General features: G+C 39.5%; 1 protein-coding gene across 1 annotated transcript; it reads right to left on the reverse strand.

Moving 5' to 3' along the window:
- Positions 1–100: 100 nt before the first annotated feature.
- Positions 101–24,517, reverse strand: LOC125237292 (zinc finger protein 62-like). The gene is made up of 13 exons (XM_048144282.1): positions 24,306–24,517; positions 24,069–24,176; positions 22,361–22,565; positions 16,277–16,450; positions 15,618–15,793; positions 14,670–14,755; positions 13,322–13,444; positions 11,179–11,295; positions 5,907–6,056; positions 4,857–4,931; positions 4,286–4,411; positions 2,553–2,655; positions 101–846 (listed from the first exon to the last, which is right to left on the reverse strand). Exons 1-13 carry the CDS (start codon positions 24,420–24,422, stop codon positions 736–738), a joined length of 1,671 nt encoding a protein of 556 aa, XP_048000239.1. The 5' UTR covers positions 24,423–24,517; the 3' UTR covers positions 101–735.
- Positions 24,518–26,466: the final 1,949 nt, after the last annotated feature.

The following is a 26,466-nucleotide window of genomic DNA, read 5'->3' on the forward strand; positions in this document are numbered from 1 at the left end:
AAAACGTCACAGTCAGGTGCTGATTTGAGAAGCGCATTAAGGTACTTCAAAACGCGAACTAAGGGTGAGTTCCTGTACGCTACAATTCCTGTACAATGTTTAACTATAAAGTTTACGAACAACTAGTAACTTGGGATGGCTGAAAAAAACACATTAAATTAAAACAGTGTTTATTTAACAATATTATGGCATTTCGTATTCTATTCTAAATCTAACTTATTATATCAGTTCACTTATTAGTCGTTAAATAATAACATTAAGTAATTATAAATGCAAATGCAGATCGATTCCTAAATAAATTAATAATTAGACTAGGCAATATCCGTAAATACTGTATGCTCCGAAATGTTAGTTTTCTTCCCATGAGTGTCGTAGAAGTCGACTGCGGGATATGGGTTCACTTTGATGATGGCGATGGCGACACGTCACTGCAATATTGCGATTTCAACCCCATAGCAATTGCTAAACTTGAGCAATTTCATGTGCTCTGCCAACCCCTTTTTGAAATACAGGCGTGTTTATGTATATTCCTTCCTAGTGTAGATGTAGCCTATTTGCTAGCTACAGCCTTAGGGCGGCCGTCCCTGGTCAGTTTGAGGTGTATGAGCCTCACGTGGGTCCCCAGTATGCTGGTCTGTGTGAACATGTATGGGTAGTCTCCTAGTGTAGATGTAGCTTATTTGCTAGCTACAGCCTTAGGGCGGCCGTCCCTGGTCAGTTTGAGGTGTATGAGCCTCACGTGGGTCCCCAGTATGCTGGCTGTGTGAACTGCGCGGGACATCGGGTGCACTGGTAAGGTCTTTCTCCAGTGTGTGTTCGGATGTGGCCTTTCAGGATCTGGTTACGCTGGGGACAAAGTTAAATAATAGATTAACATGGGTGTAAATTTGATGACCGTCCTAGCCTAGAGGGCATTTATTTGCGTGATGAGTACTGATATTTATTCCTGAGTAACGGATATGTTTGTAATGTATTTGTATATTATGTATATCGAGTACCCACAACACAATTACATGTAACAAAGCAATATAAATGTAGGGAACAAATCAAATTATTTTATTAAATATTTTTTGATTTGTTTTTTTTAAGTAGTAACACTACTATATATAAATTATAAACTGAAATAGATACCATACACTAAAGAAAAAGCGATCAAGCCCACTGGTGGCGAAGCCGGGAATCGAACCCGGGTCTCCAGCTAACGCGGCTGACTCGTTCGCTCGTTTTTTCTTTAGTGTAAGGTATCTATTTCAGTTTATAAAGCAATATAAGTTACATTTTCTTTGAATATTTCTTTATTGTATCAGGGGCGACTGTATATATACCTAGAAAGTACCCAAGACTTAAATATCCATACTAATATTATAAATGGGAAAGTGTGTGTGTCTGTCTTTCACGGCAAAACGGAGCGACAAATTGACGTGATATTTTAAATGGAGATATTTGAACTGATGGAGAGTGACATAGGCCTACTTTTTGTCTCTTTCTAATGTGTCGCAGATTATTTTATTTTATTTTTCTGAATTGCCGCGATAAAAGATGTTATGTAAGTAGTAATTAATTCGTTTTTAATCCATAGGTACAACCCTTTACTCATCCCGCAGTTTGGCGCATTAATGCAAGGTACCCAAATTGTAATTTTTGATAAAACAATGCGGTTATCTGAGTAATTAATTCTTTTAAAAAACCCTTTGTAGGCATTTAAAAATTTTGTAGGCATTTAAAAAGGCGGATTTCGTGAACATCAAAGCAGTGGGTTTTCTGTACTTGTACTATTATATATTCTGTGATTATATTGCGGTTTTTCGCTCATTTAAATCGCGTAGAAAAAGTATAGTACTAGAATGTTCATTTTCATCTTAGATAATATTTATGCATAATATTTAGGCGGCAGAGTTGCAATTTGTTGTTTGATAGCGAGTTGGATATGTTGGGGATGCAAGATACCTAACACTCCTCCTCGCTTCGCTCGTCGTCGTACCTAACGGTGACTCTGGGGCAGTTTTTCCTTTTTCATAGCGTGTAATAATTCTGCTAATGTAATATTATACTATAAGATTATTATAGTACATACAATTATGCTGAATCAAAGTCGACCAAAGTAATGTTCTGTAAAACAATATTCTGCCAAATGTGTTTTATGCGTGGTGGTAATAATGCCAACTAAGTTTTCTGCAAAATTACCGTTCGACTGAAAGTGTTTCTGCGAAACATGTTATGCGAAGTGTGTTTCGGACTAAAATTATTCTGCCAGATGAGGGTAACCCAACAGAAGGTTGTGTGAATGGATTGGGTTACATTTAAGTGCAATCTAAAATCATTCTTATTGACTAGACTTGATGCTGCTATAGTGTTGAAGAAATATTTGATACTTGATAGGATTTAAGTCGATAAACGTGTGATTGTTATTTAGTATTAATTCAAATGGTTTATTGTATTGTTATCTATAAATTGTAAATAATGTAATTTCTGACACAATGATCGTATTGTTTGAAGAATAAATAAATGAAATTAAATGAAAATGAATATCCGTCGAAATAGTAAGTACTTACGTCGAAAACCTTGTCGCACATGGGGCAAGGGTACTTCAGCGGCCGCTTGAAACCCTCGTGGACAAGCCGCCGGTGCTCGTTCAGAGACCACGTCAACCATTGTTCAAAATAAAACGAAATTTACGCCTGAAGCCAAAAACAAATAAGCGGATCGGGAGCCAGTTTAGTTTTCGGCGGAAGATGGAAATATGGTCGTACTTTCTGAGCCCGTAGATGAATCGGATGCAGTTATTAAGCAAACGATCCAATTTATTTAGTAATTCCTGCGTAATGTTTGAATAACATACGTCACCATAATCTATTACAGGCAATACTAACGCCTGAATAAGGAGCATTTTCGTGCTAACCGGCAAAAAGTGTTTAAGCCTGTAAAAATACCGCAGCATATTCGTTACCCGGCGACAAACATCCGAGACTTGCGGAGCCCAAGACAGACCACTATCCATTAATAGACCCAAGTTTCTCACTTCCGGCGCGTAAGGAACCACACTGCCCGCGTAAAGGATCGGAGCCAACTGATCGACATTTACTAAAGAAAGCAAGCGAGGACTTCCGAATATGATGGCTTGACATTTGTCCGGATTAACATTGATGCCGAAATTACGAGACCAGGTAGAGATATTGGCCAAATCATTATTAATTTTCGTCACTGCTTGTTTTAAACGAGATTGACTGAGGCCCACGATAAGCTCAAGAAGGCTTGTGTTGTGGGTACTCAGACAACGATATATATAATATATAAATACTTATATACATAGAAAACATCCATGACTCAGGAACAAATATCTGTGCTCATCACACAAATAAATGCCCTTACCGGATTCGAACCCGGGACCGCGGCGCAGCAGGCAGGGTCACTACTGACTGCGCCAGACCGGTCGTAATATAAATAAATATTGGGGACACCTTACACAGATCAACTTAGCCCCAAACCAAAGACATATAGACGGATAAGGTCTAAGAAAAAAACGTACCTCAGTACCATACAGAAAAAGGTACGGTGGCCTAGATGGCATTACACCTTTGGGGTACGCTCAGCTAGATGGCGCTAATATTAATATTTGACATTTTAAAACATATCAAGCTAAGAATATGGGCCAAATTGTCAAAACTGAGGTTCAAAAGTTTCAAGCGTGTGTCAAGAGATGGCAGTCTGCACTGTGATTACACATTTTACTTCGACTGTAACTCTCTATAATACTCGATCCTCTTTGCCCCCAAACTAAGCAAAGTTTGTACTATGGGTGCTAAGCGACGATTTGGGCCACTTTTTTTTTCAAAGTTGTCCACCCCACTTTTTTTGGATTAGGAAATTTTTATGTGGTTTCCACTCAGAATCGCGAGCTCTTTCAATTCTAATGGAAGGAAAAAAGTGTCCCAAGGTTTTTTCCCATTCCGTTACCATTTTTGCATACATTTTGTATGGCGGTAACGGAATGGAAGGTTCGAAAAAAAATATGGAAATCTTGGGACACTTTTTTTGTAACATGGGTATTTTTTACGCGATTAATAAATCACGAGTACTTTCAATCTCACTGGGAGACAAAAAGTGTCCCAAAATTTCAATACATTTTTATTACTTTCCTCTATTGTTACCTCACACAACATGTACGGAAAATGGTAACAAAATAAGAAAAAATCGTATGGGACAAAATTTTTAACTACTAGTATTGAAAAAACTTTTTTTTTTTTCAAAATATCACATTTCATAAAAGTGGCGAAAAAAAAGAAACTCAATTTCAGTTACCTTCTCGCAGCGATCGCACTGAAAGGGTTTGATGTTGAGATGGATCCTGTTGGCGTGTCGCTCTAAGTCCCTCCGGATCGCGAACCGCTTGTCGCAGTGTTCACACGCCAAACTGAGAACGAAATTCAAATAATTAGTTGACCAAAGCCTCATCCTCCTTGCGTTATCCCGGCATTTGCCACGGCTCCCGGGAGTCCTGTTTGACAACTAATCCCAAGATTTGGCGTAGACACCAGTTTTACGAAAGCGACTGCCATCTGACCTTCCAATCCGAAGGGTAACTAGATCTTATTGGAATTAGTCCGGTTTCCTCACGATGTTTTCCATCAGCGAAAAGCGACTGGCAAATATCAAATGACATTTCGCAGATACAATATCAAATGACATTTCGCAGTTTTAGCTAAACTGGTGCGACTCAAAATGACTGCTACGGCACTGCACGGCTATGACTGTTGCGGTCAAACGGATTTGAACACCTCGCTCGCTTGGCTCGCTTAACTTCTATTCCTAGCGAAATAGCAATATTAACATTTTTACAGGTAAAATACCCTACTTACGGTAATTCAGTGTAGCTGACGTGGGTTGACGCCGTTTTCAAGTGATGTTTTAGTATCGACGCCGATTTGAAACTCCTGAAAAACACATACATAGTATATCATATTATTATATTGTACTAGCTTTTACCCGCGGCTTCGCTCGCGTTAGAAAGAGACGAAAAGTAGCCTATGTCACTCTCCATCCCTTCAACTATCCCCACATAAAAAATCACGTCAATTCGTCGCTCCGTTTTGCCGTGAAAGACGGACAAACAAACAGACACACAACCCTTCCCATTTATAATATTAGTATGGATTCTAAATACTTTACACACCATAATAGTAAAAACTAAAGCACTGAGAAACTAAAAAAAAAAAAAATATTTTTTTAGTTTTCAGTGCTTTGGTACAGTATAAATATAAAAAATAAGAAAATAAGTTTTCTTGCAAAAAAAAATCATTTTTGGCACAAGCTTTTATCGCCGACTGTACCTTTTTTCAACAGTCATCTACTGCTCTCCGAGACGTTTCTAAAAACCCCTCACTCGATGGGGATACGACGTTTCACAACAGAGTTCCTATGACCATCTTTCTACTCCATCATCAGATCAGCTCCATGATACCAATGATATTGAATGATATTGCATTGTCACGTGATTTTCAGATCTCAGATTTCAGATTTTCAGATTCACAAATTTCAGATCAATCAGAAACCGGGAAGTGGGTCAAATTTGGCTTCTACGTTTTGATGCACACTAACATACTAACAAGGCAAGTTGAATAAAAGCTTGTAATAACCCAACCAAAAAATTAAAATTTGGAAAAAGCCCCGACCGCGACATTGTAGACCGATTTTCGTGAAACATGGCATGGCTAGGACAACACTCCCGACTAACTCAGCTTTTAGACAAAAAAAACTAAATTTAAATCGGCTCATCCGTTCGGGATCTGCGATGCCACAGACAGACAGACAGACAGACACGTCAAACTTATAACACCCCTTCGTTTTTGCCCTAGGGGGTTAAAAAAGGAACATATTACAACAAAAATTCTAATTCTACTGTAACTTACTTGTCACACTCAACGCAGTAATAATCCCTGGATAAAGAGTGTTTCACGCTATGTATCTTGAGCTGCGAGGGAGCCTTAAACGCCATCCCGCATTCTTGGCACACGTGCGGTTTGCTCACCTCGCCCGCTGACACTTCTGTCGGATGTCGACTGGAAGAAAACATTTAAACATTAAATAAATGTCATATACAAAGAAAAAGTGACCAAGGCCTCCAGTGTTCCGAGCTGGAATCGAACCAGCGTACTCCGCTTACCGGGCGAATGCCTGAACCACTCGGCCATCGGTACACGAAGGCAAGGCTCGAAATTTCCAAGTATATGACATTCTCGATTTCCGATTCTACTTAAAAATACAAGTTAAAATATGTTCTTTGAAAATAATTTAATTTGTTCTTAGAAGAAAACATTTATTGCAAGTACATGCAAGAGTAAATAGGTATCTCATAGATAAGCGTGCTCCACCGTAGACCGCATCATCACTTACCATCAGGTGTGATCGTGGTCAAACGTCTACCTATTTATAACAAAAAAAAAGCAATAGGGAACTTGACTGTAGTTTAAAAAATAAAATATTTTATACCATACACGAAATAAAGCATCAGATAATTATACGAAAAACATGGACAGAAGTATTTTTAAATCTAATTTCTATTTAATAAGTCAGGTAGAAATATGTAAAGTAACTGAGTTGACCGTGACGTCACTCAATTCGATTTCATATTTATACCATATTAGCAAGTCGTTCAAATTCGTTTTGACAGTTCTTAAAAAGAAGCTGATCTGAGTAGGAGGCAAGTAGCCTATTCCCGAAAAGTTTGTACATTTGGATCACGTCTCCGATTTTGATAAAAATTGGTAGACTGATAGAGTCCATGATGCTGACTTGCTGAGCAAGATCCACTAGGTTTCCCAAAATGTCCCTCGAAGCTTGTATGAAACCTTCATTTTTTGTTACCAGATTTCTATACATTTTCGGTAACAAAAAAGTTAATCGCTCCGTTTTGCCGTGAAAGACGGACAAACAAATAGACACACGCACACTTTTCCATTTATAATATTAGTATGGATTTGATTCATTTTTCCGATCGCCACAGTCATCTATGAGCGACAGTTATTATAAAGTCTTGCGATCACATAGACAGGGGGATGGGGGGGACTGTTTTGTTATTATTTGAACACACTTCGTCGTCTGCCGTTCAATACATACATACATAGCAACAAATACCAAAGTTACAAACCACCATTGAAATAAAAAAAACATACTTATAATTAAAACATTAAGTATTGCCCACAAATAATAACACCATTTGCTTAAATTCAAATATGTACCTAAAATTATCGGGCGCGCGAACGCGAAGTGAAGCTACTTATGCCTAAGCTTTCATATTCATTCATGGTCACTCCACACAGATACAAAAATCACGCACACGCTGATAAAGACAGCCCGCTCAACTAAACTCCAAAGCAACTCGGCTTCTTATCGAGTTATTCATTTGAATAAAAACCGTAAACAATGCGTTATAAGGTTTATATTTGAAAACACGCATATACACATTTACAAAGTCCGCGCGTGTGAGTGTTTGCCTATCGCGAACTCCTATGTACGTAATTTGGGCGCAACTATCTCTTTTACTCTACTCATAGCAGGATTGAGATGACAGAGAAGGGTGACGGCCATTTGCGAACACATAAACAGCCAAGCGCACAACATTCGATGGCTCGCACTTGTTCATTTGAATTTAAAGCTTCGAGTGAAACAAATAAGATTGATATCACAGTGTAATAATTGCATGCTAAATATTGCCATACTAAAATTATAAATGTATTAATGGGTAAAATTTTATTGTGTTTTGTTATCGCACATATATTTATTTTAAATAAAAGCCTTTAAATATTGATAGTTTCTATTAAAAAACCGAGAATCTTATTTAATTTAAGTTTAGTAATGTGATAATGAACGTTTCTTCATCAGATATACTTTGTATGAAAAGGTTTTTAAATTCGTGGGTGAAAATGGAATAATATCACTGCAACACTTGCGTCCCGCTTGTTACCGAGGCTTCGTGTGCTTTCAAATGTTTTGTGTTATTCTCTCAGTTTTTTTATTAACTTGCTCATTACGTGCAATATATCAGTGAAATTTAAATGATTTGGAGTGTTTCGGTGTCGTGTTTTAGTGACAGTGCAAGCCAGAGTTTCAAGGTTAGATACTACCTGTTTTTAAGAGATAGTTAGGACTTTCTTTGGTTTGTTTAGTAATAGCAGCGTTAATTCATTTTGACTGTTGTATAATAGACTAGCTTTTACCCGCGGCTTCGCCCGCGTAATAAAAGTATTCTTATTGAAACGTTTACAAAAAATAAGATTTTCATTTGGATCCGTAGGTTTCTTTGTAGGTACATTTGTCCGCGATTATTTCGATTAAGGTAAAGCGGGGCAATTCTCGACTGGGGGGCCACTGTAACTGATCTATTTGCTTTTCGGTCAGCCAAGAACCTTACACTGCTTTTTGGCTGACTGTACCTTACACATATTACTATTGTTTTAAAAGAAATTCTTGCAATGATTGTAGAATTGTTACACAGCGACCACAGCGTAGGTATAGTAGGTACGAATATGTATGTATTTTACCTATTTATACTGGGGAAACTTCATACAACCCACATAGTCAGTATCTCGGCGCTATGGTCGGTAGGATAAAAAGTACTTCCTTGCATTATCGCTTACAATATCGATTAGTCGGTCGGCAATCGATATCGCCTAGATATCGATTGCCGACCGATTATTCCGACCCCGATCCCTATTCTTATCCCCGTCCCTATCTCTATCCTTGTCCTCGTCCCCGTCCCCGTCCCGTCCCTATCCCCGTCCCTCCCCTATCCCTATCCCCGTCCCCGTTCCCGTCCCCTATTCCTATCCCTATCCCTATCCATATCCCTATCCCTATCCCTATCCCTATCCCTATCCCTAGCCCTAGCCCTAGCCCTATCCCTAGCCCTAGCCCTATCCCTATCCCTATCCCTAACCCTAACCCTATCCCGTCCCTGTCCCTGTCCCTGTCCCTGTCCTTGCCCCTGTCAAATTATCATGCTAGGAGGTGAAAATCCTTTCTTAGTGCTCCTCTTATGGCTATTTTGGATATTTTCACCCTATTGCACTACGACAGGGGAGAAAATTTCTTTTCCACCTCATTAGATTTTAAAATCGTTGTATTTATCGTAATCAGCGACCCGATAAACCATAAAAACGATACCCATATTGTGTTTTTGACTTTACCCCCTTTAGGGGTCAAATTTTCAAAAAACATGAAACATGTATTTAGTCATATGTCTTTAGGAATCCTCCTGTGAAGTTTCGTATAAAATAGTCAAACTAATCTTGTTTCCCCATACAAACTTTGAACCCCCATTTGAGTCCCTTAGGAGGCGAATTTTGAAAAATCCTTTCTTAGTGCTCCTCTACACTATATAAGGAACCAACGTGCCAAATTTGATATCTCTAGGACCAGCGGTTTCGGCTGTGCGTTGATATGTCAGTCAGTCAGTCAATATCTTCTTTTATATATATTTTTGATATTTAAACCCCATTGCACCACAACAGGGTAGAAGGTATTTCACTTCCGCCTCGTTAGATTTTAAAAGCGTTGTATTTATCGTGATCAGCGACCCGATAAACCATAAAAACGATACCCATATTGATTTTTTGACTTTATCACCCCCTTTTCACCCTTTTAGGGGTTAAATTTTCAAAAAACCTGAAATACGTATTCAGTCATATGTTTTAAGGAATCTTCCTGTGAAGTTTCGAATAAAATAGTCAAACTAATCTTGTTTCCCCATACAAACTTTGAACCCCCATTTGACCCCCTTAGGAGGTGAATTTTGGAAAATCCTCTCTTAGTGCTCCTCTACACTACATAAGGAACCTACGTGCCAAATTTGAAATCTCTAGGACCAGCGGTTTCGGCTGTGCGTTGATATGTCAGTCAGTCAGTCAGTCAGTCAGTCAGTCAGTCAGTCAGCTTCTTCTTTTATATATTTAGATTACTTACTAAATGAATCAACACGTTTTTCGACGCAAACATTTGAAATAGAGAAATGTATTGTCACGCGAGGCCGTGATCGTCCAGAGTTAAATATAAGTTATAAGCGGAGAGATGGCTTTTTTAAGCGCTCTCATAGCGGACTGTATGATAAATGCACTTGGATGGGCGCCTAATATTAAGGTAGGTTGCGGTTTTTAGGGTTCCGTAGTCAACTAGGAACCCTTATAGTTTCGCCATGTAATCTCAGTAACCGTTAGCACTAGAAAGCTGAAATTTGATACCAATATGTATATCAATCACACCAACAAAGTGCAAAAATAAAAAATGGAAAAAATGTTTTATTAGGGTACCCCCCCTACATGTAAAGTGGGGGCGGATATTTTTTTTCATTCCAACCCCAACGTTAGTGTGATATATTGTTGGATAGGTATTTAAAAATGAATAAGGGTTTACTAAGATCGTTTTTTGATAATATTTATATTTTCGGAAATAATCGCTCCTAAAGGAAAAAATGTGCGCCCCCCCCCCCCTCTAACTTTTGAACCATATGTTTAAAAAATATGAAAAAAATCATAAAAGTAGAACTTTATAAAGACTTTCTAGGAAGATTGTTTTGAACTTGATAGGTTCAGTAGTTTTTGAGAAAAATACGGAAAACTACGGAATCCTACACTGAGCGTGGCCCGACACGCTCTTGGCCGGTTTTAATTTTTTGCTCTGTGTTGCCTTCCAAATATATTCACGCGCCGCCACTGATACATACATACATATAATCACGCCTGTATTCCATAAAGGGGTAGGCAGAGCACATGAAACTACTCAAGTTTCAGTGCCACTCTTGGCAAAAAGGGGTTGAAAGAAATCCGAATTGTGACATTGCAGTGACAGGTTGCCAGCCTCTCGCCTAACGCCACAATTTAACCCATATCCCATAGTCGCCTTCTACCACACCCACGGGAAGAAAGGGGGTGAAATTCTTAACCCGTCACCACACGGGACAATAGCTTGAGAAAATCTACAAAATATAAGCCAGAATCAGTCATAAGTAAATAAATGTATATGTAAAAATATAATACAAAAAGAAAAAATCTTTTCTATTGAATCGAACTCAAGATCCACGTTCGAGTCCCATGTTGGCCAGAGCCGATCACTGTTGATTTTTTTCATTGCTATTGATGTCTGCATTTATAATTTTCGGATAAGTAAATATTAGTAAAAAGTGCTTACACAATCATATGCGCCTTGAGCACATCTCTGTTCGCATAGCTCTTCTCGCAGTACGCACAAGTGACTCGCGTGCGTCCGTGCGCGCTCGCTATATGTTTCCGCCAGGACACCTGCCGTCTGAAACATTCAAATTCAAGATAATTTGATTTATTTTAAATCATAATGTCGCAATATCTGCAATATCACAATTTCAAAATGTAAATTAAAAACCGGCCAAGAGCGTGTCGGGCCACGTTCAGTGTAGGGTTCTGTTAGAAACTTTTTAAAATTTTAATACTACCTAAAATTTTAAAAAGTGTGAAAATCTCGAAAACCAGCCGACTTTTATTAAACCTTAATGTCGATTTTCTGGACCAGTATAAAGTGCCCTCTTGGTGGTTAAAAGGTTGTCCATTAGTTACCGGGCATAATATTACTTATACTACTTGAGAGAGACTTCATGAATTCAGAACAAAAGTAAAATAAATAAATGGTAGTACAAGTAATATTACTCGCCGCCGTCTGCTATACACGACAATGAGACAACTTTGTTTTTAATAGGATTGGCAAGTGTCAAAGGTTTGTATCAAAACGCTTTATGTGTGGCGGAGGCTTTACTTCCTTAAACGTTCTCACTAAAACATACTTAAGGTAAACGGACTTAACTAACAATAGTTATTTGTTATACAAGGGGGCAAAGTTGTATTTTAACGACGAGTGTGGAATTGAAAAACGAGCAAGTGAAAGGATCCTATAGTTGAACCACGAGCGAAGCGAGTGGTTCGAGAATAGAATCCTGAACTTGCGAGTTTTTTAAAACACGAGAAGTAAAATACATTTGCACCTGAATGTAACACAAAACTTTTCCCCTCACTATAGCGAGGAAACTACAACGCAAAAAATGCGTTTATCACTGCTTCCAATAGTTCCACAGGTGGTAAATCATCTTTATTACTAGATTTACCTACTTTTTAGGGTTCCGTAGTCAACTAGGAACCCTTATAGTTTCGCCATGTCTGTCTGTCCGTCCGTCCGTCCGTCCGTCCGTCCGTCCGTCCGTCCGCGGATAATCTCAGTAACCGTAAGCACTAGAAAGCTGAAATTTGGTACCAATATGTATATCAATCACGCCAACAAAGTGCAAAAATAAAAAATGGAAAAAGATGTTTTATTAGGATACCCCCCATACATGTAAAGTGGGGGCTGATATTTTTTTTTCATTTCAACCCCAACGTGTGATATATTGTTAGATAGGTATTTAAAAATGAATAAGGGTTTACTAAGATCGTTTTTTGATAATATTAATATTTTCGGAAATAATCGCTCCTAAAGGAAAAAAAAGTGCGCCCACCCCCCCTCTAACTTTTGAACCATATGTTTAAAAAATATGAAAAAAATCGCAAAAGTAGAACTTTATAAAGACTTTCTATGAAAATTGTTTTGAACTTGATAGGTTCAGTACTTTTTGAGAAAAATACGGAAAACTACGGAACCCTACACTGAGCGTGGCCCGACACGCTCTTGGCCGGTTTATCAGTTTTAAAGCAGTTAATTTGACTTTATTCAAGGTCAAATTACTTTACCCACTAGTGGATAAAATGCGTTTTTACCCGCTGGTATTAAAGGACAAAACACGTGTTTCCGAGCTAGTGAGGGGAAAAATAAGTTACATGCATGATTTTATCTCACAGAAAAGTATATCAAAACGCTTACGCTGGGATTCGTTGCTAGAGCGGATCCCAGGGTCTTGAGAGCTATAGAAAAAAACCGGGGTAACCCAAGAAAGAAAAATTATCTGCTAGGAGAAAACTAATAATAATAAATAAATTTGCTCAGTTTTTATATTTTATTTTTATATACATATTGTAAAATACCTAGCCTAAGAAGGAAAATAAATACTGAGAATAAATAAATAAATATTGGGGACACCTTACACAGATCAACCTAGCCCCAAACTAAGCAAAGCTTGTACTATGGATGCTAGGCGACGATATACATACATACTTATATTATACATAGAAAACATCCATGACAGGAACAAATATCTGTGTTCATCACACAAATAATTGCCCTTACTGGGATTCGAACCCGGGACCGCGGCTTAGCAAGCAGGGTTACCAACTACGCCAGACCGGTCAAAACTAATAAGAATAAGAATACTCACTTGAATGTTTTACCGCAGTGTGTACAATGCTTATAATGGTTGGAAGAGTGGAAAGCTGAGTAGTGGTCTTTGACCGTCAGTCGACTGACCCGAGTTAGGCCGCATACGGAGCACCGGTACCGCCTGTCAGACAACATTAAAAAAATAAATGAAAAAATCATCATCATCATCATCATTGGCCTCAAAGTCTAAAACAGACTATACAAGCAGTGTCAAGTGGGGCGACAGCGTTTTTCATGGCTATGTAAGCAAATACGGGAGCGACAAACACGACCACAACGTGCATGTCACGTTTATTCATATTTGAAGGCATGTCACGTTTATTCATATATTTAAATAAAAAAAAAACACATCACGAATAATATTAACAATGTAAATGAAAAAATACATCACGAATAATATTAACAACTAAGCTTGAAAATTTACAAATGGTTAGACCAACTAGGTCGCTAGTTCGAATCGCTTATACATTACATGAGGAGGTACTAAATTTGTTTTTATCATGCAGAAACGTCTGCGAGCGATATTACATATTTTTTAATTAAAGGAAAAATGGAAAAATTGACACATCCGACAGGACTCGAACCTCCGACCTTTGGCTTTGCCGGAGCCAGCCTCGCTCCCAACTGCGCCAGAGCCACAAAGCCAGAGGTCGCAGGTTCGAGTCCTCCGGATGTGTGAATTTTTCAATAGGAGGTGTAATATCGCTCGCAGACGTTTCTGCATAATAAAAAATAAATTTAGTATGGGTTAGCACATTGTTACTGGCGAATTTTTAATGTAACTTGAAACTCCAATGCCTGTTAACACTTTCGCTACCAAGAACCCGACTGTCGGGTACACCGCTCGTAGAAGCGTAGCCGATTACATGGGTTTCCCCGAATGTAGCGAAAATGTCGTAGCGCCGCGTAGAGCCCGGTTTCGAAAGTGTTAAGATGTATTCTTACGGGTAAATGTTGCTATACGCCACCCTAAAGCGTTTAAGAATTGAGGGAAGGCATGGATAAATTTGCACACATCCAGCAGACCTCCGTGGCGCAGTTGGGAACGCGGCTGGGTCCGGCAAAACCAGAGGTCGCAGGTTCGCGTCCCGCCAGAGGTGTGAATTTTTCCATTTTTCCTTTAATTTAAAAATATGAGTAGGTACATTTTATATATTTCGTTTTTTTATACTACGTCGGTGGCAAACAAGCATACGGCCCGCCTGATGTAAAGCGGTCACCGTAACCTATGGACGCCTGCAACTCAAACAGTGTCACATGCGCGTTGCCACCCCATTAGAAACTTGTACATTCCCTTTTGCTGTGTTAAGTTTTCGGATTAATGTGTAAAAAAAAAATTAACTCGCCTTTCGTGGTACTTCTTGTGAGAGAGCAGTTTATTTTCTGTGCTCATTCTTTGCTTGCACACGTCGCATTCATAATCTCCATTACTCTGAAAGAAAAGTAACTTATATAAATATATAAAATAAGAAACTGACTGACTGACATATCAACGCACAGCCGAAACCGCTGTAGGCCTAGCACATGACATGATGGCCGCGAGAGTATGTCGCCGCGAGATAGATGACACGTCTTCTAACTGTATTAATGACATAATAAGAACGGGTAGTCTATCTCGCGGCGACATACTCCCGCGGCCATCATGTGCTAGGCCTACTGGTCCTAGGGATTCCAAATTTGGCACGTAGGTCCCTTATAAGGTGTAAAGGCGCACTAAGAATAGATTTTTCAAAATTCACCTCCTAAAGGGGTGAAATTGGAGTCCAAAGTTTGTATGGGAAAACAAGATTAAATTAGTACGCGGGTGAAGCCGCGGGAAAAATCTAGTTTATGATAAAATTTACAACATGCTATGTGGTTTGTCCTGATGAAAAAATCCAACTGCCATTTTTTACTGATGTCTGTCTGTTCATCCGTTTCAAACTTGCAATTTGACCCGTCAAATCTTTTACTAAAGAGACAGGTCGAATTTTATTCCATCGATTATTTTAGTACTACATACATACAATCACGCATGTATCTCACAAAGGGGTAGGCAGAGCACATAAACTACTCAACTTTCAGTGCCACTCTTGGCAAAAAGAGGTACTACAATCCATACTAATATTATAAATGGGAAAGTGTGTGTGTGTCTGTTTGTTTGTCCGTCTTTCACGGCAAAACGGAGTGATAAATTGACGTGATATTTTAAGTGGAGATAGTTGAAGGGATGGTGAGTGGTATAGGCTACTTTTTGTCTCTTTCTTTCGAGCGAAGCCGCAGGCAAAGACTAGTTAAGAATAAACGTGACTTACCTTGCTATGCTTTTCCAAATGGTTATGAAAACTCTCCTTGAAGTTGAACCCTTTAAGACAATCAGTGCACTTGTACGTAGCGGTTAGATAGCGCTGGTCGCGTGACATGAGCTCACGCTCTTCGAAGCACTGCTCTCGAGTTATGTACACTGTCTCTATTTCGCATTCTGCTGTTTCTGTAAAGTCCATATAGACAGACGTTTTTATATAAGTCTTGACTTATGTGTACAGGGTTTTCATACTGATTTTACCAACACATCAATGGTCCCCGACTTCCGTGAGTCATCTATACTTAATTAAGCTAATTAAGGGCCCATTTAGACGGTACAAGAACTCGCATACGAGTTTGATTACATTGCGGTATTTGATGTCTGTGCAAAATTATGTGTGACGTGTGACCTCAACAACTCGCAATGCAACTAAAATCGCATGCGAGTTCGCACGCCGACTGAATCAGGGCCTACCGTCTTAGGGATAAAAAGACAATGGAATTAAATCATTTAAAGCATCCAAATAGCTTTTATTTATTCAAAACTCTTATTTTTTTCTGTTTGAACGGCATTTATAATTATCAAAGTCCTCAAAGATGCTATAGGACTTTACTATGTTTAATAAACTATAACATTTAATGGAAACACAAAACTTTACTAAATTCCTACCTTCCATTTCTTCTTTAATTACTACATCCTTCTTCACTTTTCTTTTCTTAAACTTCTCCTTTCTGAGGCTCTTCTTTAGGCTCTTGAGATCCACTTCCATCATCATCACTTCCTCTTTTAATAACTCTTTAAGAGGGAAATCATCTTCTTCTTTTACAAAAGGCTCTTGGTAATCTGAAAGTTTAAACCAATAAATGTAAATATACCTAAGTTACCTAACCCTACACTTACACTATGCTACAGCTACACTACTTTTAACACTTGTACTATTCTTCCTCTGTCTCTACATCCCTACCTTGAGATAACTCTGACTCACTGTCACTATCTCCTAGGGCTATTCTCTTATGATCGGGTGAGTCTGGGGGTGTGGTCTGCCTGGCACGTTTATGGCTGCTGGATGCTGTGTTTTGAGAGTTTCTGTGTATCGCGATGTCTTGGGGTCCGGACACACCTATGATGTCGGCCCAACGATGCGGCGACGGTATCGAGATTCGGGTATCCTCGTCATCGTCATCTGTAGCCCCATCGGTTGCCTCAGGAACTTTCTTCCGACTTTCCTCCCCGCAACTAAGCATTTGATTGATGTGTCTCACTAGCAGCTTATCGTTCCATCTCACTAAGTATCTGCAAACCCCTAATCGCTTTTCCACCATTCCTTTTAACCAGCGTGGTCCCCCGCAGTAGTTCTTGACATATACTGACTGGCCAGTTTGAAACTCCCTGTTCTTCGTGGCACTATTCTTTTCTACTGCTTCATCTGTATCAGCACACCGAGAAAGCAGAGGGTTCAACTTATCAAACTTCGTTCTAAATCGCCTATTGTTCAGGAGCTCAGCCGGAGTTTTGTCGTTGACGCTGTTAGGTGTAGTGCGTAAACCATACAGCACCGCTGCTAATCTCGCTTCCCATGGGAAGCAAATTAACTTAAAGAAAATCAGCCAATGTAACGTCTAGGACTGGTAGGGCATAAATAAAAATTCTACCAGTACGTTAACAAAAATAATTTATTTAAAAAAACTAAAATTTGGCCCGGGTCTAAAATTTGCCACCGCGGAGCGGTACTGCCCTGGCTGGTGGTTACGATGGTGGTCCGCAGCAGGTGTGGGGGCCAGCGCTGAAGAGGAGCAGGGGCGACGGCGGGCGAACGACTCAGGCTCCAACCCAGCCGTCTGGATGTTGTGTGTGTGGATGCTGGTGACGGTGTGACACGTCGGCCGAACGGTCTTCTTTTTTAAAAATAGCGGCGCATGGTCCTGAAGAAAATTGACTTCAGGACCATGGTCCTGAAGTCAATTTTCTTAATTTAGCCTTTACGGTCTGTACCGTTCGTTCCGCTTGGCCGTTCGTCGCCGGATGATAAGGAGCGGACAGTACTTGCCTGATCCCTTGGGATTGTAAGTATTTACGGAACTCCTCTGAAACAAAACTTCTACCATTATCGCTGACAAGTACGTCTGGAAGACCCTGTCCCGCAAAAATATCTCGCAAAATTCTTATTAAGGCAGAGCTGCTCATATCTGGTACAATCTTGACTTCTGGCCACTTAGAATAGGCATCGATTACGATTAAAAATGTCTTCCCCTGAAATGGCCCAGCATAATCCATATGTAATCTAGACCACGCTTTTTCCGGTTTAATCCACTGATGGGTAACCTTTGATGGCATATTTCGATTTTCTGCACACACATTACAGCTCTTCACCATCTCTTCAATTTGTTTATCCATCGCAGGCCACCAAAAATAGCTCCTCGCCATAGCTTTTGTAATCACAATACCGTCATGATTCATATGAAGCTCTTCTAGCACTTTTCCTCGCATCTTTTCTGGTATAACTACTCTATTTCCCCATAAAATGCAATCCTTATACATGGATAACTCATCTCGCTTTTGCCAATAAATCTTATACTCTTCCTCGCTCTTCCCAGGCCATCCATTGCGTATCCAGTACAATATTTTACTGAGGCACTTATCCTTCTTCGTCAAATTCGCCACTTCTGTCGCCGAAAATTCCAATTCAATGGGTGTCTCCTCTATGAGTAAGATTCCTAAAAAATCCTCCTCTGACGTTTGTGCACCTGCTGGGCTTGGCCATCGACTGAGGGCATCTGCATTACCAATTTTTTCCCCTCAACATATTGAATCTCATAGTCGTACGAGTTCAAAAGAAGTGCCCACCTTAGCATCCTTGGTGAAATAATATTGGGTATGGGTCTCTTCGAATCGAATATTCCTAACAAAGGCTTATGATCTGTCGTGATAATTACTCTTCGACCACTTATAAACTGATGGAATTTCTTCAAGCCAAATATGATAGCAGCTGCTTCCTTGTCTATTTGTGCATAATTACGTTCATGTGCGTTCATGGTTCTCGAGGCGAACATTACGGGTCGGATACTTCCATCAGTCATCTCGTGTTCCAACACTGCTCCTAAACCGAACTGCGATGCGTCGCAAGATAAAATAAGTTTCTTTTTTATGTCGTAATGTACCAAAGTATCTGAACTGGAAATCATTTTTCTTAACTTTTCGAATGAATCTTGCTGAGATTTTCCCCATTTCCATGTCGCATCTTTATCCAATAATCTGTACAATGGTTCAGAAATCGAGGCCTTGTGTGGCAAAAATCTATCATAAAAATTGATCAGCCCCAAAAATGCCTGAAGCTCCTTCACGTTACGTGGTGCTGGTGTCTTCTCAATTTCACGAATCTTCTCCTCGCAAGGGTGTATGCCGAATTCGTCGATTATAAAACCTAAAAATTGCACACTTCTGGCAGCAAATTTACATTTGGTCTTATTCACTCGCAATCCCGCTTCTTGTAACTTCTGAAGTACCGCCTCGAGCCTCGTATTGTGCTCTTGCACTCCATTGCCAGCCACCACAATGTCGTCTAACAGTACGGCTACACCAGAAATACCAGCCAATAACGTTGACATGAGTCGTTGGAATATGCCAGGGCAAGCCTTTACCCCAAAGGGTAGTCTCTTCATTTTATACAACCCCTTAGGAGTGTTAATAGTTAGCAAATTTGCTGTCTCCTCATCTACCATAACCTGGGTGTATGCCCGTTCCAAATCTATCTTTGTAAATAGAACTCCCCTTGTAGTTCTGCAAAAGCTTCACTAAGGGTAGGTAAGGGGTAAGTGTCAGTATCAGTTACGGCATTCACTGTCGCCCTGTAGTCCCCGCACAGACGTACCTTGCCATCTTGCTTAAGCACTGGAACTATGGGTGTGGCCCATTCGGAATGTGCCGTAGCCTCTAAAACGCCTTCGGCTTCTAACCTATCCAACTCTTCGTAAATTCGGCCTTTTATTGCGAATGGTACCGGCCTACTCTTAAAAAATACTGGCTTCGCACCTTCTTTTGGTCTAATACTAACTACCGGGCCAGTATATTTCCCTAATCCTTCCTGGAACACTCCTGCATATTGTTTCTGTATCCGTTCCAATGTTGTGGCTAATTCATCACTATCAACTTCTAACTTATACACTCCTTCAACTTGTATTCCTAAATCACGGAACCAATTCCGACCAATCAAGCTTGGCCCATTGCCTTTAGCTACCACTATGGATAAGCTTTTCTTCATTCCCTTATTTTGAACTACTACCGATGCTTTCCCCATTATACATAGTCTGTTCTCATCCCATGTCTTTAAAGAAATCCCAACATCATCAAAAACTGGAACCGAGCCCTGCCAAATCATCTTAGCGGTCTGCTCACTTATGAGACTGTAAGCACAGCCAGTGTCTACTTCCATATCTATCTTAACTCCATTTAGCATAATTTTCATCATATATGCTGGTGTTGTACGATCTTGCCTCATATTATTAATTGTAACTTCTTCGTATAATCCATTAAAATCAGATTTAGGTGCCTTATTTCCTTTTCACTTCATACCACAAACCGTCTCAATATGTCCCGTCTGGCCACAGCCATGACATTTGGACCATCTAAACCTGCAGGGGCCCCTATGAGGTCTGCCACAACGCATGCATGACGTTCTTTCTGTCTGCCTCTCATTCCTTTTGCTGGTAAATTTATTTACTTCCATTGGTACTTCTAACTCACCCGAGTTCTGATTAGAAGAAGCCGGAACAATGATACTTGCATCAATCCCTGCCGCCTCATGAGATAAAGCAATCTCACAAGCTTGATCAAATGTCAATGTACCTTGCTGTAACAACTTCTTCTGTACTTCCTTGTCCCTGATACCACACACTAAGCGATCCCTCAGTGTTCGATTCAAGTCTTTGAAGTTACAGTCGATGCTCAATTTCCTTAAATGTGCTATGAAATCCCTAACCTTTTCCCCCTCTCCTTGATACGTAGTATGAAATTTATATGATTGCACAATTTCATTTGGCGTCGGGTGGAAATGATTGTTTAACTTGGTAACAATTGTTGTAAAAGTAACCTCACTTACTTTACTTGGTGCTATCAGTGATATAATCAGATCATACAAGTCAGATCCACACACAGCGAGTAAATTAGCCTTCTTTTTACTATCATCTTCAATATCACCTGCCTGCAGACAGAAACTAAACCTCTCTATGTAATTTTGCCAGCAGCCATGTGCCACATCAAACTCCCCAAACTTAATGCCCATTTTGCGCACTGATACCTAAAGTTATGTGTTTTTCACTCAAATCACACACTTTACACTGTAAATGCACACTATTGTCCTACTTTTTCTCGTCGCCACTATTATAACTCACAGTTTCGGGGTCCAAGCACATGTGCTGGTCCAGGTTCGCGTTGACAGACTGGTTTTCACAACTACCTCACTTTGTACACAAATGTCAAACCCTACCCTCATTGTCCATACATAACAGTAAATATGTATCAAAAACATTGCTTTACAGCGCTTTTCAAACTGTGGGGCGCCCCTCCCCCCGAGGGGGCACAAAATTTTAAAAGTACACACACCATACATTACCTAACTAATAGTAGGACGAGGGGGTGAACATTAGAGGGGTAGCTTTATCAGACGATGCCTACATGAAAAATAAGTAATAAGTAAGAAAATCAAAGGGGGGTGTGTTTAAAACTAGTTTGAGAACCCCTGGTCTAGACAATACTTGACAATTTAAGGTATTTGAAACATAGTCAAAGCTAAAGGCGGTACTCTAAACCAATGTGACAAAATAGATAGAGATTTGCTTCACCAGACATTTTTGACGCCAATGTCATCTATACAAGACATGAACTGTAAAAGTCATTTATAAATTACTGTTAATTATTATTTTTCATACTACAAATGTACATTGTACAAGTCTTTATCAAGCACGGATCCAGCTTCGTGCCCATGGGGAGGGTCACGTGGTAAAGGTCCAACCCCAGGGGGGGGGGGGTCATGTGGTCTTTTTGTATGGCCAACGTAGGATCCGTGCATGGTCTTAATTCCATATTGTAACCTGCCAACCACTGGTTAGCTGAATATACAATCAATTAAATCAATTTCAACACGTATTTGTGCATAGGTCTAAACTAGAGATGGGCCGAATATGGACTTTGCCGAATACGAATATTCGGCCGAACATTCGGTTCAGCTCTTACCGAACCGAACATTCGGCCGAATATTCGGTAAGGCCATATTTAGAAAGCTGATGTTAAGATTAAAACTATTAAATGATTGATCATGGTTACATATGTTACTAGAATTAATTACGATTTAGTGGATTTAACTAAAACTTAGTTAAAACAACTCTGAACTCTTAAATTACGGTTTTTTCAACTTTGTATTTATATTTTGACGCATAGGCAATTATTATCTCTTTTTAGTAGTTCCTTAGAAAGCTACTAAAATAGGAGCTTATTATCCAATGGAATACGTAAGGTCTTCATTAACTATGTACTTTGTTTATTCGGTAAAGATTCGGCAATGCAACCGAATTATTCGGCCGAATACGAACATTGAAATACGTGCCGAATATGCCGAAATATTCGGCTCATCTCTAGTCTAAACTTTTGAAGCATTTGTGAGTGTGTTAATGGTAACCGACAAAGTGGGACGTTTCACTAAACACACATTTCTCTTTGTTATGTTTTCATACTGTACATACAAATACAAATTATACAAACCAGTATGATCATCATAATCATCAAATGCTGCTCCTTCCTTCTTCATTTCCTGTTTAACTTTCGGTCCCCGGTGATCATAGACAAAACAGGACTCCTCTTCAGTTGACTTGGTTGTCCCTATCTCTATAATGTCTAGTGATATTGTGGATAACTGATGAGGTGCTCGGGACTGTGACCGGACCGAGTTTATTGTTGAGTCTTCCACCTAAAATATTAATTAATATTGTAGAATTTTGTCTAGATAGTATAGGGGCTTTGTCCACAGCTTTTAAACTTATTAAATTCACTTTTTAATAATAGTTTTTTTTTCTTCATGGCTTTTACTCCTCGCTAATTTAAGCAAGGTGAATTCTGCCAATGTCGAGGTGAAGAATTTTGACTTTTTTTTTTACATTATTTAATATTGTAGAATTTCGTCTAGATAGTATAGGGGCTGATCAACTTTGTCCACAGCATTTAAACTTATTAAATTCACTTTTTAATAACAGTTTACATAATAACTTTGAAAAGAATTTTGATTGTAAACATTATTCTAATAATTTTAGCTAAGAAACCATTGAAAAAGCAGTTGGAGTTGTTCCTCGCCTTTGTGGACTTTGAAAAAGCCTTCGATACCGTGAAGTGGAGCGCGCTGTGGTCCAGCCTTCGTCGCAGGGGCATACCCGAGTGTGTCATCCGCATCATCCGCTCCCTGTACGAGGGGAGCACATGTAGGGTGATACACGAAAAGGAAATGGGAGCGCCTATACAAATAAGTGCCGGTGTGAAGCAGGGATGCCTCCTGTCTCCACTGCTATTTATAATTCTGCTCGACGACGTCATGAGAAGAGTGGTCAAAACGCCAAGAGGCATTTCCTGGCATACAAAGGTACTGGAAGATCTTGATTACGCCGATGACATCGTGCTGATTTCGCCATCTTTAGCCCATCTAAAAGCAAAACTTGAGTCTTCAAGAGGAAGCTGAAGCCATGGGCCTGCGAATCAACCGACGGAAGACTGTCAATATGCGAGTACAATCAGCTTGTAAGGAACCTTTGTTGCTCAAAAACGACCGCCTTGAATCAGTCTCCAAGTTTGTGTACCTCGGCAGTACACTGTCGTGTCAGGGAGGTGCAGACGATGACGTCGAGAGCAGAATTAAGAAGGCAAAAGCTGCATTTGCTCAACTCAAGCCTGTTTGGGATTCAAACGTGCTTACTCGCCGCGTGAAAATCTCCTCTTCGAATCCATTGTCAAGACCGTGCTTCTCTTCGGCTGTGAGACATGGAGAGTGACAAAGGGGCTGACGCACAAACTTCAAGTGTTTGTCAATAAGTCCCTCCGGTCGATCCTCCGTATCTTCTGGCCGAAAACTATAAGAAATGAGGATCTGTGGAGTATGTGCCGACAACCTCCGATTGCCCAGGAAGTGGCTCTGCGGAAATGGAGATGGATCGGTCATACCCTTCGAAGAGGAGCTACCAACAGCGCCAGTATCGCGTTTGAGTGGCGGCCTCAAGGAGGAAAGAGGGCCCGCAAACGCCCCGTACACACCTGGAGACGGAGCGTTGAGAACGAGCTGAGGGAATATGGACTGAGCTGCAACGAGGCCAAGGTGGTGGCTCAAGATAGAAAGGCGTGGAAGGATCTTGTGGAGGCCCTATGCACCTATGGGGTGCCTTAGGACATACAACAACAACAACCATTGAAAAAGTATATGAATACTTACACTGTGGACATTCTGCAATAAAATCTGGTTACTTTGGACATTTTGAATGAACAAGTCGGCCTGTTGGGAGGCTCTCCTACAGAGATAGCACAGGAAAAGACATTCCGCCTGAAATGTAACAATAAAAGTATAAACAACCATAGAATAGAAATTACGTATAAAACTAGAAAAAGTTAACAATGTGTAGTGTTAAAGAAGAAATTGATGATTTCCTTTTAATAAAAAATAAATAAATACCTGTATAACTGTTTTTAGAACTGAATTTCGTAAACTTAGGCAGTGAATTGACTTTTCTGCCTTCGCACACAAACACCCAAAACAATACTGATCTGATCCCATATCGGAATGCTCCATTGCAATATGTTTCAGAGAACAATAGTTACTTTAAAGAAATACATTTCACATTGAAACTGATAAATAAATGTTTTATTATCATCAAAACATCTCTAGACTCCCTGAGAAAAACATTGTCATGGCAAATAGCGTCCACAGATTATAAAATTGATACACCACTGCTGTCAAATTATAAAGGCGTTTTTCGATTTTAACTTTTCACTATAGGAAATATTTTATTTTAACCCATCTAGTGTCCAATAGCATTATCAACGTATAGCTTTGACAAACTATCATACCCACAGACCTGACTCATTGATCATACCGTACCAAATTATAACTTTTATATGTAACTAGCATTTTTGCCCGAGGCTTCACTCGCGTTGAATTCTCCATACAAACCTCCACCCTCAATTTTGGGGAAACAGGGGTTAGAAAGAGACAAACAGTACCTAGCCTATGTCACTCTCCGTCCCTTCAACTATTTCCCCTTAAAAAATCACGTCAATTCGTCGCTCCGTTTTGCCGTGAAAGACGGAAAAACAGACACACACACTTTCCCATTTATAATATTAGTATGGATTTCCACAGAAGTTGACGATAAATAACTCCCAGATACCTATAAAAAGATCTGCAGTTCCACTGCTTCATTTTGAAATCGGGGGCTAGTATATATTGTCCCTTTTCAGCCTATTCTTCCTTAGTTTCCTTACTATCAAAGAGGATCGAGTATTATAGAGAGTTACTGTCAAAGTAAAATGTGTAATCACAGTGCATAGACTGCCATCTCTCGACACAAGCTTAAAACTTTTGAACCTCAGTTTTGACAATTTTATTTAGCCCATATTGTTAGCTTGATATCTGTTAAAATGTCAAATACAAAGTCAAATATTAATATTAGCGCCACCTAGCCGAGCGTTCCCCAAAGATGTAATGCACAACAGTTTATATACAATTTGTAGGAATAGAGATACAAAGGCGAGCTTATCCTATAAGGCAGCCATTCTCAAAGTGTGCTCCGCGGACCCCTAGGGCTCCGCAAAGCCTCTCTGGGGGCTCCGTGTGAATTTTGGGTACCTGATATGCAACTTCAACTCTCTTCCATAAAACCAAATATTCACCAATTGTTAAAAAATAAAAAACAGTTTCATGTAATACCTCACATTAGAATCTAGTGATTAGATTTTACTATCATGATTGCTTATTAAAATAAAGATTGCAATAAAAAAAAAATTAAGGGTTCCGTCAGATGTTTTACTTTCTAAAAGGGTTCCATGGGAAAATAAGTTTGAGAACCGCTGCTATAAGGGATCTTTTCCAGCTAACCTTGGAGTAAAAAAGCCAGCCTAGCCTGGCTAGGTTAAGAAAGAAACAAGAACATTAAAACAGTAAGTATTTATTTATTTCATGTTATTTACATACTAATAAATCTAATCATACATTGAATGTACTTATTTATTATATATAGAACATAAATATCTGGGCAACCGAGCTTCGCTCGGTTCTGTTTCGTATCCTTGACATGTGTTGCCATCTAGTTCAAAAATGAATAGTACCTACATCGAGCGAAAGAATTCTCAGCCTTAACAACACAACTACTCCACACGAGATGGCGCGCATTTCGCCACAAAAACTCAAATACTGTATTTTTCTATTCGTTTTAGCCTTGACCTGTGTCGCCATCTAGTGTTTGCAATAAATAGTACTTACATCGACCGAAAGAATTCTGTCTTAACAGTACAACTACTGCACACGAGATGGCGCGCGAAGAAAAACGCATGAAAACTCGAAAATTCGCGTTTTCCGGGACCTAAGGATAAGTTAGACCGATTTTTCACCCCCAAAAACCCCCACATAACAAATTTCTGCGAAATCGTTAGAGCGGTTTCCGAGATCGTCAGTGTAAATAAATATATATATAAATAAATAAATAAATATACAAGAATTGCTCGTTTAAAAGTATAAGATTCAGTTTGGTTACACCAAACCATTAAACAATAACATCAACATCATGCATCAATATCTTATATCACTTGTTTTTATGAAATATTAGGTACATTTCTAG

The sequence above is a fragment of the Leguminivora glycinivorella genome, chromosome 21 (assembly GCF_023078275.1).
Source record: "Leguminivora glycinivorella isolate SPB_JAAS2020 chromosome 21, LegGlyc_1.1, whole genome shotgun sequence".
Classification (NCBI taxonomy): Eukaryota; Metazoa; Arthropoda; class Insecta; order Lepidoptera; family Tortricidae; genus Leguminivora; species Leguminivora glycinivorella.

What these genes read in the sequence shown, in the direction of transcription:
- LOC125237292 (XM_048144282.1), bottom strand. Translation starts at nt 24,422, where the DNA reads ATGGAGCATTCCGATATGGGATCAGATCAGTATTGTTTTGGGTGTTTG. An exon ending in ATTTGGAAAAGCATAGCAAG is followed by an intron (nt 14,756 to 15,617) that starts GTAAGTCACGTT and finishes CTTTTCTTTCAG; the next exon opens with AGTAATGGAGATTATGAATG. An exon ending in TGTGCGACAAGGTTTTCGAC is followed by an intron (nt 847 to 2,552) that starts GTAAGTACTTAC and finishes CTTTGTCCCCAG; the next exon opens with CGTAACCAGATCCTGAAAGG.